Source organism: Heliangelus exortis, chromosome 7 (genome assembly GCF_036169615.1).
Source record: "Heliangelus exortis chromosome 7, bHelExo1.hap1, whole genome shotgun sequence".
NCBI lineage: Eukaryota > Metazoa > Chordata > Aves > Apodiformes > Trochilidae > Heliangelus > Heliangelus exortis.
The window spans coordinates 5,190,692-5,211,854 of NC_092428.1; the positions used below are offsets into that span (position 1 = coordinate 5,190,692).

The window sequence follows — 21,163 nt, forward strand, 5'->3', positions numbered from 1 at the left end:
CAGTTAAATAGGTTGTCAGGTAAATGTGTTAATCTACAGTGCACCACAACAGGTGGTTGTTTACCTCCTTCTAAACTGCAGAAGTTGGAGTGGCCTTTGTGGGTTTGTTTTTTTTGTTTGTTTTGTTTGTTTTGGTTTTGTTTTTTTATAAAATAACAGCAAACAAAATTTGCCAGAATAATACTGGTGTGTGAAGCTCTGTTGTGATGCCTCAGGCTTACTTGCTTAGAAGATTGGTATGGCAGTCTGGGCCAAGTATGTGTGTTCTTTTTCTGCTCCAGATAAAGTGGATGATCCTCTGTGTGATGTTCAGATTTCAAGAATGCTGGAGCTCCCCTGTCTCTATAGAGAAGTTTATGATAAACATTTTCAAGGTCCTGAGGAGGGACAGAGGTAAATGCAGTATCCGAACTGTGGGATTTTATTATTGTTTGTGTTATTATGATAGCTGTGCAGAAAGATAAAACAGGGCCCACCTGTGATTTAGGCTTGAGCATATAGTAGCAACCTGCTTTTCTTACAGATAGTTGATGATCCAGACATAGGAGATACCTGTCCATAATCTGAGTATCAGGAAGGTAGCAAAATAATGTCTGCAGATCTCTTGGATCTAATAAAGAAAATTGGGGTTTGGAGCAAGATCTGGGGGTGAGATCAGTGGTTTAGATGTAGTGTCCTCACCTGATTTTGTTTTATGTATATGGATAAGGAGCTATTCAAAATGCTCTCAGCTTCTGCTGGCCATGTCATCATCAAATCACAAATTACCTAAATAAATTGAGTTAAATATCAATTCCTGAATTCAGTTTGAGGGTACCTGGATGCTTATTGACAGGTCTGATGCATGTAGTATGGTTTCAGACACTGCAGGTTTTAAAATTACAACACTGTTACAGCAAGTTATTGAAGAGGAACAGTATGTTTATTGCATATAAAAATTGTCTGTTTAAGGGTTTAAATTGATTTAAATAGATACTTTTTAAAGACTGTAAAATACTTTTTTTACCTTTGAAAACCAGTCTAGAAGGCTAACTTTCAGTAATGTTCTAAAAAATGTTAATAGTTATTTCTCACCTTTTTGACGTGTTCTATCTATTCTTGTAGTGGCCTGAAGCATCAGAATTTCTCAATCAATGTGCTCCATGAGAAAGTGGAAAGTTTTCTATTAGAAAACAAAATTCAGACCTTTTACCAGCAGGAACTGGAAACAATTGATGCTCTGGTGTCTCTTGCTAGTGTGCATCTACCCAGTCATAGCTGTCAGGAGGTGAGTGAATGTAACTGTTTCATTTTTTTAGAAGGGGAAATAACACCATATACTTTTTTAAAGCATAAACAACCAGATAAGAGACTGGTACTTTCAGAGATAAGAGACTGGTACTTTCAGAGGCTTTAAAACCCACTGATAGTTTGGCTTTATGCATGAATTATTTACAGAGCTTGAGGAAACCTTGTCACTTAAGACATAAAAACCTGGACCAAAAAAGTCATATGAGAAAATTCTGTTGTTAAGGGTAGGTAAACTTGCACTGGGGTGGAGTAACCTTACAGTCTACAACAGGCACTAATGTTTATAGGTCTGTAAATAGTGGCAGTATCACAAAAGGAGATCCCTGTGCTTGAGCTGTTTGGGACACATGTTTGAGATCCTGAATTTGATCAGGAGAAGGGCAGCACAAAGTCTTTTGTTTCTCATTTGAAGCTCAATATGTTCATAGAGATGTCATTTTCCAAAGATTATTACAACGAATAGATGGACAGTTCTTTCTGCTGCACATTTCTGTTATTGGAAATCCCTAGCTGTGAAAGGCCACAATCAAAAGAATCAGGAGGTGGGATTTCACTGAAATCAATTGACATGCAGACACACAACCAAACCATTAAACTTTCCAGTGAGATAATATGCTCTTGATCAACTGCAGAATATGAAATAGAACAAAAAAACCCCAAACCAAAACAAAAAACAAACAAAAAACATTTTGTAAAATTACTCTGTGTTATTCAGATTAATTACAGACCAAATTCTCACATGATATGAAGTAGTATATGCCTACGTAGTAGCAGAGTTATGGCTTTTATCATGTTACCAATAGCAACCAAAACTTAAACTAGAGCATTGTGACTCACTTGTTTACTTTGAGTTTCTGTAGAGAAATAAGTCCTTGGCAGTTGTTTTCACTTTCTGATTATGATATGCACTAGAGTTAAGTGCTATGTTATGTTAATGCCTGATTAATGTTTAAAAAACAAACAAACACAACACAAAATGAGGTCAAACAATAATAACAGGGCTACTGTCATGTTTGATTGAAAAGTTTGATACTAGAATATCCAATATGGGACAGGGTATTTTTTCTGAACTAGCTACAACTCGTTCTCTACAAGTAGTGGTTATTTTTACTAATACTGGGAACTTTCATTTTGAAATTTTAGTATTTAGAAAAAGAATAAGAGTAAGAACTTCCAAATCCATCTGAAGTAGGAGCTGGTGCAGAACTAATATAGAAAGGCACTAAAGGAAAAAACAAACACACAAAAACAATATAGCATCAGTCATAAGAAGCTATCATAATAATGAATAGTTGCTCTTGACCCCGAGGTAAGGGTGTGAGTGTATGTCCCTGGAATCTGGTCACACAAATGTTTATTTAGAAATTGCAGTTCTCCCTGTTGCTCTTTGGTATTAATTCCTTGCAAAGAGGCTTATATCTCTTTGCATAAGAAAGAACCTGCAGTTGTCAAGTGACTGGAATGCCTTAAGAGGAGTGCCTAGTAATGCTCTGGAAATGCATTTCATTGTTCCTCTGCTCTGTCTCTTGAAGGTGTCACTTCTCATACTTGTCAAAGAGTCAAGTACTCAGTTTGATCCACAAAAATAAGTGTAATAGATCTGATATCTGTCCCTTTTCCTTTCTTTCCCTCTTTGTACACTTGTGTCAAACCAAAAGCATAAAAAGTGCTCCTTTTGTTGAATAATGATATTTCATGCCTATTTGGAAAGACAGGAGCTAGATGAGTGGACCAAAGTAATTAGACCACACCACAATATACACACTTGTTCACTTGTTGCAGTTTTCCTGGATGTGAAAAAATGAGTTATTTGGATGTATAACTTTATTACCCTGATTTCAGTGTTCTAGAGCACACTTGCTATTAAACTCCTTTCTTACCTCACTTCCTTCCCCTGTAATCCTAGGAGATGTGATACCTCCTTCATCTCTTTCTCAACTTTTAAAGTACCTGCACAGTGTCCCTCATAGTGGAAGGATTATATTCCCCAGGGAATATTTTCACCAGGGAGATGGTGAGGTGCTGAGCTGCTATGGAGTCACTGGCAGTGGAGCAGAGCAGGAAGTGAAGGTTGAAGGAGGTAGCTGAGACAGCTCAAGGTACATCCCTGTACCTTTTCAGCATTTCTGTACCTGAGCCTTCTCCACATCCCATGAATGTCCTACAATACCTAGTTCCAGTCCTAATGTCTCCCCAGGGAGAAGTCTTCTGGCTCTCTAGAGTTCATTTCCCTCTAGCAGATGCCCACATCAAAACTCAAATCATGACCTATGCAGAAACATGTTAGGAAACATTTCATCTTACAGTCTACAGAGGATGGGTAAGAAAATTAGACAGCTTGTTGTTTTTAAAAGTAATTAAAAATTAACAAATCTGTTACAATTTTTAAAACCAGGGGAGTTTTATTTCTTGTAACTAGCTCCTTGTCTATCCTCAAGGTGTAGCCTTTCCCTTAAATTGCTTTTGAGACTAGAGGGGTGAGTACCACAAAAAAGACTATAAGCAAAAACCCCAGAAAAAGTTATCTTGTGCTTAGAGAACCTAAAGGGTGTAACTTGCTGGACTTAGGCAATTGGCAAATGGACAAGCCTTTGGCTCCTTTTAAAAAAGAAAATTACATGTGAAATTCATCCATCCAGTTTCTCAGCTGGATTGAATTTGACTTGCAACCAGCCAGTCCTGATTTACCATTTTTATGCACATCTTCTGTGCATAAACTATAATGTGTGCTCTTTTAGTATTACCCTTCCAGTTTGTATATGTCAGTAGATTGCTCACATAACTTCAGTTGTGTTTTTCAGACCTGGCTGGTTTTATTTCTTTTGATTTAGAGTATTATCTCAAGGTCAGCAATAACAAGTAGTTAAAGCAGGGAGTTTTACAGTGTTGGTCATACTTATATACCCTATACATTGTGCAGTAGTTATAGTGCATTATACATTCTTGATGGTATGTACTCGTCTTCCTGCCTCTTGAGGAAGCTTTGCTGATACTTTAAATAGGTATATTGCAAGCTTATTATAGGACTTCAGGACTGACATGCCCAGAATCACTATTACTGAAATTGTCACCTGTCTAAACCAAGGATTACATTGCATGAGAAATTGCAAAGGGCAATTTCCATGAGTAGAATCACGTGTGTGGTTATACCAGGAAACTTTAGCACCATCAGGGTGTGTTGTGAGTCATAATGAGCCAAAGGTTACATACTTTCAGCGTTTGAACAGACTCTCTAATTCCTGTAACACTTCATTCTTTGACCTATTATTGATTATATAGAGAATTTGTCTTGTTTTAAAGATCTGAGATTAACTGGATGCACAGCACCAGCCCACTAAGCTGTGTGAGATCCATCAGATGGAATATGTTGATTAAAATACCAACTTAATTCTGGAGACACGTATTCTTCTCTTGCCTTTGCTACGAAGTGTTTGGTCTTGGGAGGGAGGGTAAAATGGTAAAATTGTTATTTAATAGTTGCTTTTTCCCTCCTGGTCAGCTGGAAGGGAGGGGAGAGGTAAGGTTAGCAAAAGTGATTAATTATTTTTTATGCTTGTCATTGGAATGTGCAGCTTCATTTATCTGACAAGAACCTGGAGAGGGTGAGAACCCCTGCTATTAATGCTTCACAGGAGATGAAATTGTGCACCCTGAAAGTAAGGCATGCCAAAGCACTTTATTTTGCAAAATGAGGTGTGAACATTGTGAAAGGTAAATTCAAAATCCAGATTTAAATCTTTCTGATGCTTTGGATCAGCCATTAAAGTGCTTAATATCTGTATTTCTCAGAAGAAAAGCTTTGTAAAAATAAAGTGATGGCTAATAAGCTGTGACTCAGAAGGAACTACGTTAACAGCTACAATAAATCTTTGTCAAAATGCAAGTGTTTTTTAATCTCCTTCTGAAATCAAACCAGGGATGTGAAGTCACCCAGGGTTTCATAGTCCTAGATTTCTTCTCTCCGTGTATAGACCTGTGTTCAGTATCCTATAGATTCTGCTCAGTAGACTAAATCACAAGCTTAGGGAAGTATATTGGCTCGGAAGGGAATAAAATTTCAGGGGAAATGAGAGCCTAGTTTTGCATAAAAGAAAGTGATAAGGGCTCGGGAAGAGGTTGACTTGTGAATTTGCAGAATGTGATGCTGAAGAAGTTTTGGGTGGACCAAAAGAACTGATAAAGTAATTTTAGATTGTGTTCACAAAGAAACTCCTTAACTGTTGCTTTACTTGGTGGGATGGGGAGCAGGAAGCATGTTCTAGAGCACCCTAGGAAAAAAACCCAAACCTTTCCTGTCACTTCATGTTTAATATTAAGATCTTGAAGAGGGCGAGAGCCCTCATTCATTGTTCAAGAACAGTCGTGCCATGGAGCCCTTTCCCATGTACTCTGCAGCACATCTGAGAGGGTGCTGATATGTAGCAGCTGCTTACTTATTCTCTTGCTCCCAAGCCTGCCTCTGCCTTCATTCTGTCAATCCCTTGATTTGCATTCTTAGTGATTCTGTTTCAGTATCCTTCCAGGCTGAGCTGTGTGTCAGTTCCCACAGAGTCTGTTTTTAATTATCTCCCTTTTCTGACGGGATCTCAGTGTTAAGCCAAACTGAATAATTATGCTTCTTTGGTGATATTTTTATCTCTTTCCCCCCAAATGTTTGCTTTCACATTAAAAATTGATCGGAGTCTTGTTGCTTTGCTAGCAGCTTCTTAGATTATTCAGAATTTATTACTGCCTTTGAATGAGAAGCAAAACCTCTACATATGGCTATGAGAATGTGCTTTTCCATTAGACAATATTCACTCTTCACCCTTCTGCTATGTTTTATGTTTGTTACTTCAGTTCATCAGAAAAGGCACTATGAAGAAAAATATGGTAGTGGTATTAGTCCTGTCACTAGAATGGTGTCCAGATGTACAGTCAAGTCTGTAGTTAGAAGCAGTGTCTATTGTTATCCAAACTGATATAGTTGTGGTGGACAGGGGGACAGATGAAAATCAGGGCACAGCCTTTCAGTCTAGAACAGCAGCAGCAAACTGAACTGAATAAAAAAAGAGAATAAAAGCCATTGTTCTGTGTTAATTGTAGTGAAGTACTAAGCAAATATTTTTTACTGTTTTTAAGGAGAGTTTGCTGTTGTGGGACAGAGAGAGAGATGGGATTATGGCCTGTTGAAATATTGAGGAATAACTGGAAGAAAGGGATGGAGAAACTTAGGATGCGTACTAGTGATAATATCCCTGTTGGATCTCTGAACGATTTGCAGTTAAGCACATTGGCTTCCAGGCTTAGAAGCATTCAGAGTTTCACCTGAGACTTCAAATGGATCAGATGAACATTTTGTGAACGATACTCTTCCATTGCTAATGTCGTGTCTATTTCACTTATTTGTGTGAATTTGTTCTGGTACATGGTGGTTGCCTGTTTCACTGGCATCTGGCAAGTGAAGTACAATAGAGGAAATCTGATACTTTTGTTCAGGATAGGATTGGGAGTATTTATAGCAATAGTTGAAGAAATGGCTTGGTAAATGTGGCTTTGGTTGCTCTGGTGGTGTTCTAGTTATCACAGGTTGGTTTGGGGGAAGCAGTACAGCTCTATTCTCAAAGAAGACCACAGGGAGCAGTGTGTGCTCCCAGTAGATTAGGAAACAACAGCTGAGGAATTGAAGCGCTCTGTGTAGATAAATAGGAAGCTGAAGGACGTAGTAGGATAGGTAGAGATGGAGAAGAGTAAATTGTGGTCTTGCTCTTATCTACTCATACTTTCTCCTCTGCACAACTGATTATTTCTTTCCGCTTTCCTAGCTGACATTGTACTACCTTAGCTTTGCTCTACTTACAAACAAACCCTACTTTTACCTGTTTTTTTTTTCTCTTCCTACTCTGTTAGATGTGTCCCAAACACAGAACCCTTTGTTCTAAGTAACCTCCTCATCTGTGGACTTCCAGGCACATTGTTATCTTTCACAAGATACTTGTTTCCCCCCTTCCTCAAAGCTGAATCCTTTCTTCATTTATCTCATGTATCTTCTTTCCTGCTCTTTATCCTTTTTTGTTTCCCATTAGGCTGCAGAGAAACTATTGAGAACATGACCAGAATGCGTGTAAAAATTTGGAAATGAAGGGGACAAAACCCAAATATTGTTCTTTCCCTTTTCTTCCTTTTCCATGGACACTCCCTTATTTTCAAATCAAAAGATGGGAATACAGTCCACAGCACTTGGATTCCTCTTAAATATCACCTTACTGATATATCTATCTTCCTATTCTTGTTACCAGGAAGACTCTGAATATGAGCAAAACTTGATTAGCTAAACAGTCAGATGCTCTGCAAGCATCACAAACCTATTGAAAAAGAGAGTTTTCACTACGTAATCTATAAAATAGCTGCTAGATACAAAGAAGGCAGTTAGAAGATTCTGGTGCTTTAAGAACTGCACATTCTTCTGGTTTTGAGGTTTTTGGGTTTTTTGGTTTTTTTTAATCTGGGGGGATGTTGGTCAGTTCATACATAACAGAGATGATTTGTGAATTAATAAATGAAGAAAAATGTGTAACATAATCACCTGAAGCCCATTTGCTCTTGAAAGCACCTTGAACATTTGCTGGTAATGTTTCTTGAACTGAGATTTCTCACCATCTGCTTCATTCTTTTCTTTTAATCCAGGTGAAGTCAAAAAGTGACTCCAGTTCTAAAAGGATCCATAGTCTTTTTAAGGAAGCAATAAGGAAGCTACAAGAAAAAGGCATGGTTTTCCAAAAACCTAGTAGCTCCAAGGACTTATACCATGTAAGGAACTGAGCTGTGGTTGCAAACAGGTTTATGGGTATGTCTTTCATGGTCAGTAGAAACAGTAGAAATGTTTCAGAAAGAGAAGCTGGACATCCAAGTCCTGTCTGTTTACTCAGAAGTCTTACTGCAGCTTCCTTCACTGTTGCTTTTACTTCTGTATCACACACCAAATTGTTCTTAGGAGCAGACTTAAGCACTGCTGCTGTTCCAAGTGCAGTCTGTGCTCGCTGATGCCAGACTGTACTGACACAGCTGAAGCTGCTGAAGGCTGGGACCTGGGATGGTTCTCTTTATCAAAGTGAGTTGAAAGTTGGTGTTCTACTGGGTCAGTCATCCTTCTTGGTGTTCAGTTCTGGTATATCATATCTTCACCTAACTCGTGGATGCTGCTAATGGCAGTAAAAATAATAACTGAAGATTTAACATTAATTATGAATCATGGTGGCAATGTATAATGCAGGCGTAGTTATGATGGTGTTAGTTTAGAATACATCATGGCCTTGGATTGCTTTTCAGAAGTCATGCCATCTACTGTGAAATAGACTGTTATAAATTGCCAGTTTCTTCTGTTTTCTCTAGGTAACTGACCATGATAAGGAGCTGCTTAAAGTGACCCTTGATGTGATTAAAGAAGACTGTCGAAAACCCAGGCGTAAGTAGCAGTGTGATCAGGGCTCTGATAAGCTGGTGTGATATATTGATGACAATACCTTCTCCTGCTGCTGGATTGGATATGCTTCTTGTCCTTACCTGTGAACTCAGAGCAAATTTGCTGGTGTAGTTAACTAGTACAGCTAAAAGTGGGAGTGAAAGAGCAGCTTCCTGTGAGTATGGAGAGAGAAAGAGCAGGTGTGCCCAGCCAGAAGCAAATCTCTCAGATCTGAAATGAGCAGCCATTATCTTGGATCTGTATATTTGAGGATACTTAGATTTTGGGAGGAACCAAATCAATGCAGTTAGGTCAGCACCTACCAGCTGTTGCTTTGCACTCTAGGTAAGTAGCAAATCTTGCTAGTACAGTTTCTACAGGGAAGTTGACACAGAAGTGTGAAAGTTGAAATACAGGCCTCTACTAAGTCAACAATAAAACTTACTTAAGTCAGTAGGGTATCTCTGTAGATTTTGAGTGCAGCCATCTAATAAAGTCAACTTCTTTTCAAATAATGTACCTTGTGTGGCTTCTGAGTTATCCCTGTCTCTCAAGCCTATTGTGTCTTATTGCCATAGTGATAGCTTGTGCTTGACTTTAATGTCTGCTAATTAAAGAGGTACATTGCTACAGAGTTTCTTTCAATTAATTGGGCAGGATGTATCAGAAGGGATCACTTGGTGCTGGAGTGCTGCTATTTGTTGGGTAGAATGCACTATAGAATAGATGACTGACTAGAACATAAAGCATATAATAAATCACACATTTTTACTATCATAACTACAATAGTGCTTGTAGGACCTGATACATGATGGTTATATCCTGCACTAAAAAAAAACCCAAAAAACTAAGTGAAGTATTCTCTTTTGAGTTTTCAGCTGGCTACCTCAAGCAGTCGTACAATTGTAGACCAAATTTTTAGTTGTAGATAAAAGTTGTGTACCTCTGGGAGATGGAGGGAGTAGATGTTACTGGGCATGCAGGTGAAGATAGGTTCATTTACTTGAGGTTGTTTCAGTGCAACAAGCCACCATACCACACTGTCTTGTAATGAGTTAAGAAATACAAACATTTCCTCTTGTAAAAGCCCAATATCAGTCCTCTGCCTGTTTCATGCATCAGCTAGTTCTCCTAGAAATCCTTTTTTTTTTTTTTTTTTTTAATAATCATCCCATTTTAAAAGCCAGATCCTGTATACAGTTGACACAGGGCACTGATTGCCTACCTAGGATCTAACTCCCCTCTTGTGTATTATCACATTGGTATAGTACTCTGCATCTCGAGAGGCTGGGAGGTTCTTTTTCTCAGTCAGGAGGAGTCAGTGGAAGAAAGAAGCTCCTAGATCCATCACAGAAAAGACTTTGAAGAGTCTTGAGTTCTCAAAGCCAGGATTTCAATACCAAGCAGGTTAAAAATAGCAACTGCTTTACGGCCCCTCTTGTTTTCCTTGAAGCTTTCCACCTACTTAGTTTACTGTTGTAAAGAGTAGATCAGTGTCTCTTTCACTGCTAGTTTTTGGAATGGCAGTTTCCATGTCCTGGTCACTGGTAATAGAAGATTTTGACAAGGAAAGCCAAGAAGCTTCAATCAAAGCCATCGGGGTGCTGCGGATATTTTGTCACTGAATGATGCAAGAGCGCAGAGCTCACTGTAGCCGTCGGACCCCCTCTGCTGGTGGGACGGCAGTCGGAGCCACCCCCTTGGCCCTGGCTAGTGAGCAGGCTTGTAGTGAGAAAATAACATGGTAATACCTCAAGGGCTTTTGCTTGTTTGTTGCAAGAACTTCCTACCCGTTTTTCTTCAAGAGTGGTATTACTCCATGACACGAAGACTTGTTTATGATAAATCGAACCCTTCTCCCCAGTGAGTTACTTTGCCAGTTTTCAAGGCAATGCCTCACCCCACTGCGTCAGCTGTAACACATTCTCAGGCTTAACACTGCTGCCTGGAACTATTATACAGACAACAAAAAACTCAGCATGCCCAGTCAGAACTCTACAAACCCTGGTCTGTAATATGCCTATGTGACAATCCTAGTCCTTGGCTCCAATTTTAATTCTAAACAGCCTGATCTTGAATGCCCTCATGTGAGGCCACAATCATAGAATCCTGGAATGGTAGGGGCTGGGAGGGACCTCTGGAGGTCAAGTCCAACCCCCTTTCCAAAACAGGATCACCTAGGGCAGGTCACACAGAAACATCTCTATCTACAGGCATTAAGAAAGCCAGAAAAGGATGACGGTATATTTTGAGTCCAGACTAAACTGCAGAATTATAGACTTAGTCTTGATTTGTTTTGTTTTTTGGGTTTGGTGGTTTGTTTGTTGGGTTTTTTGGTGCATTTGCTCTGATTTTAGGGTAATAGTAGAGAGGAAAAAGCCAAGAACCTCATGAAGTGAGTTTTAATATCTCAAAATTCACTTCTTCTTAATTGTCCACAATGGGCAAGTGGTAGTTGTTCTATCATAGAATCATAGAATCATAGAATCCTAGGGGTTGGAAGGGACCTCGAAAGATCATCTAGTCCAACCCCCCTGCCAGAGCAGGGCCCCCTAGAGTACATCCCCTAGGAACGTGTCCAGGCGGGTTTTGAATGTCTCCAGCGAAGGAGACTCCACAACCCCCCTGGGCAGCCTGTTCCAGGGCTCTGTCACCCTTACAGTAAAAAAATTCTTTCTGATATTCAACTTGAACCTCCTATGCTCCAACTTACACCCATTACCCCTTGTCCTATCACTGGTCACCATAGAGAAAAGCCTAGCTCCATCTCCCTGACACTCACCCCTTACATATTTGAAAACATTGATGAGGTCACCCCTCAGTCTCCTTTTCTCCAAACTAAAGAGACCCAGCTCCCTCAGCCTTTCCTCATAAGGGAGATGCTCCACTCCCTTAATCATCTTAGTAGCTCTTTAATCATCTTAGTAGCTCTATAACTCTTGTTCTATAACTCTGTCCTCTCTGATACTGATCACCAGGCAAGACAGTTTATCCCAGTCTGGGTTACCTCATCTGGGGGACCAATGCTGGAACCCACTATGTCAATGGAAGAGGCACAACATCACTCCACTGCAAGGAGTATATTCCCTCAAATTTGAGTTATAGACTAGGATTGTTTCTGGGTTACTTAGTGACTGTACACACCTTCAGGTACCCCAAAATGTCATTTTTTACTAGCATCTAGGAGGAAGATATGTATTGTGCTGTTGAGTAACACTTGAGTCACTAATCTAATTCTCTGAGACTTAAGCTAAGTTACTGCAGATCAGGGATGGGCACCTCAACCTTCTTATGACAAACCTATGACTAATGAAAAATGCAGCTCCCCACTTTGTTTGCAGCAACAGTCACTATGATCAGGCAGGGGCATTTTTCTGTTTTCTGTACTTATCTGTCCTAGGGTGATGGATGTATTTTTGGCCACAAAGGTCTTACCAGCCACAAAGGTCTTTCATCACACGATGGATCACTGACTTCTAAGGAAGTATCTTTGAGTCACAGCCTGGGCTGAACTGTTTTATGTACCAGTACTCAATGCTGCCTCCTATCCACCAGTGACTTCTCAGCTGCTTCTAAGGCAGTTTTGGGGCTTAGCAGTCTCTGGACTACAGATCAGAAAAAATAAATACAAAGGCAGCAACAAAAAAATACAGGGATCTCCCTGCCCAGGGAAACTTTTCAGGGACTTTGTGAAACTTTGCATCATGTGAGCTAAGGAGGAGGAAAGCAATTTGTGCCAATTTTGTCTTATTTTTGCTAGTTTTCCATTGTTAGCCATGGAGGAGAAAGAACACAACAGATTTCAATACCTGGGGAGTCTGGGAGCCTGCAGCACTGATGATTAATGGTTTGCTAGGTCTGTTGGGAAATGCTGAGTGGGACAGCTGATCTTCAGATGATCACTCCACCAGGCATGGAGTAGTTGTGTGCAATCTCATGGCTTGGCTTCACGAATGAAGATTTCAGAAGGGCTCTCCCCATGCTTGATGCAAGCGTGCTGATGGCTGAAAAGGCCAATGCAGGACAGGCAGTGTGGTTGCAAAAGGCACAGCAGAGTCTCCTGTGAGGGGACAGCCAAGGCACGGCTCTTTCTGTGCTGTCTTTTCTCCTTGAGACTGATTCTTAAAGGAGGTAGCAGTGTTATGGATGGTGTCTCCATGTCTCCCAGCTGGAGGCCAGAGTAGGGCACTGATGGCAGTCAATATGGCCAAAGCTGAGGGATTGTTTCAGGGAGTCCTTGCAGCTCCTCTGTGGGGCTCCTCTCTTCTGGCAGCTGGTGGCAAGTTAACCATAGAGCACAATCTTAGGGAGGAGGTGATCCTCCATCCTGGAGATGTGCCCTGCCCAGCACAGCTGCCTCCTCAGTATCATGGCCTCAATACTGGTGACCCCTGCCTGTTCAAGGACAGGAACATTGGTCACACAGTCAGTCCAGGGGATGTTTAGGGTTGTTGATGGAACACTTCCATGATGGAAGCGTTCAAGGAGTTTGCAGGTGGTAGCAGTAGATGACCCATGAGTCAGACCCATATAAAAGAGTAGACAGTACAATGACTGTAGACACCAATCTTTGTACTGTTCTTCAGGTGTTTATTGCTCCATACTCTTTCAAGAAGTCTTCCTAATGCTCTGTATGCGTTTGCTAATCTGTTGCCTATCTCTTTGTCCATCTTGGCATCCAAGAAAATAATGCATCCCAGATAGCTGAACTGCTGGACTGTCTTAAGCTCTGATTCACCTATGGTGATGTGGGGATGATGGAAGTCTTCCTGTGGTGCAGGCTGGTAGAGAACTTCTGTCTTCTTCAAGTTGACTTCCAGCCTAGAAAGATCTGCAGATCCACAAGCAGGATGTTGTGTTCTGCAGAGCAATGAGGGCAGCAATATCAGCAAAAAACAATTCTGGGACATGGTGATACAGGGTCTTGGTGTGGGCCTTCAGATGCCTTAGGTTGAATAGGCTCCCATCCATACCATATTGGATGTAAATGCCATTTTCTTCATCAAGGTCTGCTGTGGCCCTTTGGAGCATCGTGCTGAAGAAGATTGTGAATAGAGTGGGTGCCAGAACGCAGCCTTGTTTCACACCATTGATTATTGGGAATGATTCAGAGAGTGCATCTCCATATCTACCTTGGCCCCGGTGATCCTCATGTAGCAGGATGATCATTTTGAGGAACCTGGGGGGACATCCTAATGCCATGAATTGCCACAGGCCCTTTCTACTCACAGTGTCAAAAGCTTTCAGGTAGAACTTCCTCTGCTATAGCAGGTACTAATCTGTTCAAAAGTATTCTTGCAAGGATTTTTCCAGCAATGGAGAGCAGGGTTATACCTCGGTAGCTGAAGCAGTTTGACTTTTCTCCTTTCTTGTACAAGGTGATGATGACTGCATTACAGGGATCTGGTGGGATTACACCTTATTCCAAACAACTCATAAGGAGCTCATGAAATTTAGCATGGAGTGCTTGGCCTCCATGCTTCCATACTTCAGATGGGATACCATCAACCCCAGCTGCCTTGCCAGTTTTCAGTTGCTGTATGGCCTTAAGAGTCTCTCCAAAGGAGGGGCGATGTCCAATTTGGTTTTCAGCAGTTGTTGTGTAATGTGCTGAATTGCTGAGCCTTGGACTCCACAGCTGGTGCTGAATAGAGTCTGAAAATGTTCAGACCATCAGTTCAGGATGGAGGTTTTATCTGTCTGCACTGAGTAGAGGGCTTTGGACCTGGTGCGTGGATTCATACTCTGCTTTCAGCACTTCATAGAGCCCTCTGTGGTCACCTGTAACTGCACAGAGTTCAGTCTTTTCTGCTAGGTTGATCCACCACTTGTTCTGGATGTCTTGAAGTTTCTGTTGGAGCTTACTGCATGCAAGCCAAAAGGCTGCTTTTCTTACATGGCAAGATGGCTGAGCAAGGTGTGCTTGGTGAGTGGTTCTCTTCCTTTTCAACAATTCTCTTTGTTGTTTTCATCAAACCAATCTTTGTTTTTCATTGAAGAGAACCCTAGGGATTCTTCAGAGGACTGCAGGATGCTATTTTTAATGTGTTGCCAAAGCGCTTCAGGAGAGGGATCTATGGGATGATCTAAAAGTCTGGCTTGAAGGTTTATCTGGAAGCTGTTTCTCACTTTATCTTTTTGAAGATCATTAACTTTGAGCCTCCTCCTTGGGATGCCATCCCTCTTAGGTTTGGGCTTACAGTAGAGGGTAAGTTTACAATACTGCAGCCATTAAGGACCTTTGTCTTTGATGCTAGAAATTCCTCTAGGAAATGGATTTTTTTTTTACATTGATGTTCTCGTGTATATTTTTAAGGTTTATTCCTCTTAAAATCTGTTACTGAAATATTGTGGTTCTTACTATTGTCTGAGTGGTGTTAAGCGTGGGGATGGGATTGCTGGGTGCATGAAAGTTGCACTGTAGCAGTTTTTCCACAAGATGCCAGCATTGCGCAAGGAGATATAGGTCCTGACCACGACCTTCTGTTTAGACGTTTTTGCAGTCGAGTATGACCAGAAGGATTTTAATTTGGTTTTTTCTGTACTTGGAGAAACTGGATTGGCTTTCATAGATGGACAGTTGAACGTACCCTTAAGCTATTAACTTCTTTGTCAGGTTGTACTGAATGAGCCCTTTATATTAGAGTTTACAAGACTGATTATCTTTCACCTTCATTACTAGTATTACAACCTGGACACATCCCAGAAAAGTCAGTGGGAACAGTTGATAACTGGAGATCTGAAGGCATGGAATGAGTCTGTTCAGGTGCTGGAACAAGTGCAGAGAAGGGCAACAAAGCTGGTGAAGGGCCTGGAGAACAAATGTCATGAAGAACAATTGAAGGACCTAGGACTGTTTAGCTTGAGGAAGAGGAGGCTGAGGGGAGACCTCATGGCTCTCTGTAACTACCTGGAAAGAACATTGTAGAGAGGTTGGTGCTGGTCTGTTCTCACAGGTAATTAGCAACAGAACGAGGGAATGGCTTCAAGCTGCAGCAGGATAGGTTTAGACTGGATATTAGGAAAAAAAATTTCACAGAAAGAGTGATCAGACACTGGAATAGGCTTCCCAGGGAGGTGGTTGGGTCACCATCCCTAGATGTGTTTAAGGGTTGTTTAGATGTGGTGTTGGGGAAGATATGGTTTAGGGGAGAATTTTGTAGAGTAGGGATGATGGTTAGACTTGATGATCCCAAGGGTCTTTTCCAACCTGAAAGATTCTGTGATTCTTCCATCTGAATACATGCATCTCTGCTTCAGTACCTAGGGCATTCTTCCTCAATAATAGCTATGTTTTTTCATGACTAATCTGGTAGTTAGTAGTTTAAAAAAGGCAGTTAGACTGAACTCTCCCCTCCATGCTTGGCTGCATTTTCCTTTTTCTTTTGCAGATGCTGAAAAAGGCTGCCATTTCCTTCATGTCCTGAGCTGTGTTCGGCAGAGCTACAACCCCTCACTGGCTGAAGAGGTGATGCACCGTGTCTTGGAACTGCTGGAGAGTAACAGTGATGTTGTCAGCACTATGGAAGGATATTACATGGTTTTTTAAAAAGAGAATATAAGATACATTAATTCTGATCTGTTCAGGATTAAGGAGGCAAAAGAAGTTGAGTGATCCTGAAAAGCTGCTATTATCTGGTGTGATCAATATGGGGGGCGGGAGGAAAGCATTCTGATTCTCAAAATGCTGGTTTTGTCCAGTTCCAGAGAAAATACCTATAATAATGTCTAAATACCTATAATATTCTTGGTGATGTCTTTGCTGTTCCTAGTGAAAGTTGTATCAATCTGATTCTGAACATCTTAATACAGCAGAAGAGCTTGAAAAGAAGCTGGGCTCTTTCCCTGCAGTAAGCTGTGACATGGCTGTCCACACATTTACATCCAGTGAGTCCTAAAGAAAAGTCACTGCTAAAGAGCACTGTTTGCTGCAGTAGTCTCATCAGGACTCTTTATTTTCTGTCTTGAAGACTGATTTTGTGATCTCTCTGTATGGTAATGGCTGTGGATCTTTCTTTTTATGTATATTTTACAACAGCTAGAGAAAGGACATGCAAGAAAACAAAAGATTTGCTTGTCCTTCCTATCCATGTTGGTTTACCCATGCCTGTGTTGATGTGCATTTCTCAGTGTGCACAGCTTTCCCACCACTGAATCAATCCTCACCTTTCTCTGAGCAGGAACAGGGTCCTGCATCCTTTCCCATCCTGCATTCTTGTCCACTGTTTGTCAAGCATGTCTGGATTCCCTTGGCTACTGTGTGTGCTACTGATGCATGTTGTTGGGAGTTCTGTTCGGATCAGGATTCTCAAAACCAGCCACTGTTTTGCTGTTCACCCAGATTACAAATGGTGAATTATGTATCAGATACTTTGAAAAAGAAAATGTAAAAGCCAGCAAGACCAGCTGTAATCTCCATGCTCTCCGTTGCCTTTTGTCTTCTGTTTCCACCTTTTGGGAAAAATAGTGTCTATATTTGTGCTTGCAGAGGAACAGAAGACATTTCTGAAATCACATTGACCTAAAAAAGGTTTCCATGCAAGACATTTGATCTGGAATAAGCAGAACTCTTCCGTGTGACAGTTCACAAGTCCAGAGCTGTTCAGTATTTATCCTTAGTATTTATCCTTGATGCTTCAGGGGCTTGCCTGTTTAATTAATCTGTTTAATAAATGGTGGGGATGTGAGACCTTTAACTTGAAAGGAGGAGGAAGGACTGAATGTATCCATCCTCTTTCTTCTGCACCTTCTCTGTAACAGTTGAAATAGCAGACTCCCAGGAGGTAGATGTAGTGGTAAAGCCCTATAAGGATTGACATAGCAGGGAAAAATAAACCATATGCATGAGGAAAGCCAGTGAGTAGCCCCATGTGTGCCAGGTCTCTGGCTTGTTGTTATATTATATGCCTCATTCCATGCCCTGGCTGCAGTGAGATATAGGCTAAGAGAAAAGCATGACAGATTATTTGGCATTCACATTCAGAGGCCTGTGGAAAACTCTCGCCTTAAAGAGATGGTGTGTTTGTTCATAGTGGAAAACTATGTATGAATCATTCTTTTGCTGTAAATTCCCTACTTGCTGAAGGGCTCAATATTTGGTTTTGCTGCAGGCTGCCCCACTCCTAGCATTGCTGCTCTGTTTTGAGTTGAGTCCCTTCTAGTCAAAACTTATGGGCTTGAACATGTGCTGAAAGGATATACCTGTGCAGAAGGAAATAAAAGAGAAGAAGCTTAAGAAAGATTTGTAGAGGTCTTCCCCCCATACAATGAACATCTCTGGAAAGCAGGGAAAGTTCACATTCTGAGTGGAGCAGTAGTAAGGGGAATTGCAAATTTAAATTCTGGTTGGCCACAGGGATGACGTGCTTCTCAGATCTTTGTTCTGTTTACTAATAAGTTTGAAGTGATACTTAAAAACAAAGGCTGTCTGTGGGAGTTGGAGTTTGGAATAGTGATTCCTAAATTCAGACTCATTCCATGAGATACCCATAATCAAGCATATCGTTAAGTCACATACTTGCCATGAATCTGAGTATATTGTGAAGGAAAGTATGTGGTGTCTTGGACCATATGGAAAAGCGTGGCATCTAATTTAAAGAAACTGATTTGGCAATTTTCTTAAAGTCCTATATTAGCAGAATCTGATTTTGCTGGGAAAGGGTTAAAATAACACTGCTAGCTCAGTGGGGAAAGGTGATCTCCTAGGTTAGAAGAGCGAAAGATTCTGGTTCTCCTGAGGGTGTTAGCCAAGTGTGTGGGCTGGATGAGTTTTGGGAAGAGCTCAGCTGGATCATGGAAGAAAAGATAGTCTGAATATGGTATTGCTCTTCAGGGTCTCTTTAAAATAAATTCATACCAAAGCAGGATTACGTCTTTGTCCTGTGGTGCTTCAATAGTCACACACATAGCATCTGATGTGTTTTAGGTGATTTAGGTGTGTTTCTGTGTATAAAGTTTGCCTAAAACCCCTGGCTGCCTATTTTCTATGCATTGGAGGCTGTTGCAGACACGAAGTATCTTCCCTCTCAGTTCTGCCTTTGTTGTTGCAATTTAAAAGCTCTGATCAACTGTGAAGGGTTGGAGATAAGGTGGAAAGAGTTAATCTCAGGAAAGACAGGGAAGTGAGCCTGGAAAGAACCGGTCCTTGAAAGGTTTTAAGCTGGTCCTTGCTGGTGATGCTGGACTATTGTGGTTAAGGGTGCATTCTGTTGAAGATAGCTTCCCAAGAACAGCAAAAAGGGATCTTTCTCACTTAAGTCAGAGAAATGTGGATGATGAACATAAGGGAGCCTACAGTTTTTACAAGAGTGAAATGTTATAGTAAAATTAATGGAGGAGATTCTACAGAATAGTTGTGCCTTAAGCTCGCGTGCTTTAGTTTTTCCACCGTAGCCACCCAACACACACTGACACTTTGGTTGAGTGCATTCCCTCTCCTGTACCTACAGGGAATACTGTATGCATGTGCCTGCACACAAGTACCCCAGCTAGCTGGGGGAGCACAGAGCTCACTGCAGGGTGATTTACCCATTTACTCAGTATCTCTACAGTATGCTTCTGTGACAGGAGTCTAGACATACCCGTATTGGTATAAGTCACCTTTATGTAAGTCTAACTAAACACACTGGGGCTTTTACAGCTAGTAAACTGTCTCTCTGTTTAAAGATCATATCCTTAACCAAGAGAGTCATATCATGTGCTCTGTTAAAATTTTTAGACTTACACCACACCCACAAAATATTGTGTGAACATTCAGTGAAAGTACACTGTTTCATTTTGTTTAATTCAAACATTTAATTCAAACTCATTAGACAACACAATTATTACTGGTTTATTAAAGGGCTTTGAAGGTTGTACTTTTTTGTTTTACTGTAAAACTGATGACTGAAAATTCACATTGTAGGACTACTTCATGGCCAGTTCCAGTTTCCATAGAAACAGTTATGACAGTAAAAGGCGGATAAGTGAAATGGAGTTTTAGAAAGCTATCAGCATTTTTATGGTACCTTAAAGTGGCTTGTCTCCATAGAAATGCAGAGCTTGCAAATAAAAATTATCAGAGAATCTTAATATTCTTTTCTACCAAAATATAAGGTGATTGCTTTTCTGGTAGAGGAACAACTCTGCCTTCAGCCCCCACCGTCTGCTTAGGTGAGAGAAGAGATATGAGGCTGCTTCATGCCTCCATTTCCTTCTTTGGTAAACTAGGGGTAATACAGCTTCCTGTGTAGGGCATAAGCCTCACTTTTTCCTACCGTTAGTCATTAAAAGTTTTTGAGATCTACTGCTGGGAGCTGTTAGAGAGCAACTCTGGGAGTAGATGAATGGATAGATGCTGGAGTGGGATTTAGTTCTCATCCAAGCCCCACTTTTGCTAATAGCTTTTTCTCTGCCTCTCTTTGCATGCATATTGATTGCTTTGCCTGTCTTGTCTTTTTGCTCTCCAGGTCCTATGAGGCAATGATGGTCTTCCTGGATTTATTTGTATGAAATATTTTTTCTGGAATCCTCTTACGACTTCTTAAATGATGTCTTAAAAATAGAAATCTAGATAAATGAATTCTGAGCGTTCTTGTTCTCAAACCTTTGGACTGTAAATTTGTACCCATGAGGGTATGTGTTTTGAACAAGCTACCTGGGAAATGATGCTTTTCTTTCAAAGTAATAAATGAAAAATATAAAGATTGGCTACATGACTGAAAGCTGTTACTTTTATGGAGCTGCCCGCGCTTGCATGTTCCAGTGATGAACACCACAAATAGAAATAGGTGCTGATTCATTATTCAGAATCAGAATCTATCAGTGAGTAGCCAGTAAGGCATGGAGCCACATGGAGCATTATGAGACAAAGTACTGAATATCTGCTTGTCAGAGAAATGCAGTTTGGTTTACTTTGGGTGTAAGCTGATCCTGTGGGGAAAAGATGTGCCTAGCAAAGATTTGTATCTTTATACTTAGCTCTAAATGGGAGGGGAGCAAGTTCAGATCCCATGGGCAACCTGAATTTTGAAACTTCCTGTCAGTGCAGTGCTATGCTCTTTATTGACATCTTTCAGCACAGTCTCCAGCCCTCCTGCCCCAATGCTACAGGCTAGTGAGCAAACAGAAGTTCAACCACAAACATAAAGAAATAGTTATAATAATTGCTTACCATCCTCCAGGACCCCCAGCATTACAGAAACATTTTTGTGTATGTTTGCTGGCAGCAGGGAAAGGCTGAGTTGCAGATCTTGGGTTTCCTTATCAGGAACATGCCCTGTCAGGCACAGAGGCTTTTCCCACTAATTTCTTTCATCTGCTCCTGCTCTCCTCTCTCTCAGGCCCTTCACTTCATTTACAGTCTCATGGTTCATCTCTGCACCATGGATCCTAGTCAAACCCACTTCTTTTCCAAGTCCAAAGTAAGTGTAATTTAACAATAAAAAACTTGCA

General features: G+C 40.8%; 1 protein-coding gene across 2 annotated transcripts in view; it reads left to right on the forward strand.

Annotated features, from left to right (window-relative positions):
* Positions 1-20,420, forward strand: part of STN1 (STN1 subunit of CST complex) — a 46,486-nt gene extending 26,066 nt beyond the window's left edge. For both annotated transcript variants that reach the window (XM_071748339.1, XM_071748340.1), the window contains exons 6-10: positions 282-393; positions 1,105-1,267; positions 7,957-8,079; positions 8,662-8,734; positions 16,123-20,420. In XM_071748339.1, the coding sequence (XP_071604440.1) occupies positions 282-393; positions 1,105-1,267; positions 7,957-8,079; positions 8,662-8,734; positions 16,123-16,280 (629 nt within the window). In that variant the 3' untranslated portion in view covers positions 16,281-20,420. The remainder of the gene's footprint in view (positions 1-281; positions 394-1,104; positions 1,268-7,956; positions 8,080-8,661; positions 8,735-16,122) is intronic.
* Positions 20,421-21,163: the final 743 nt, after the last annotated feature.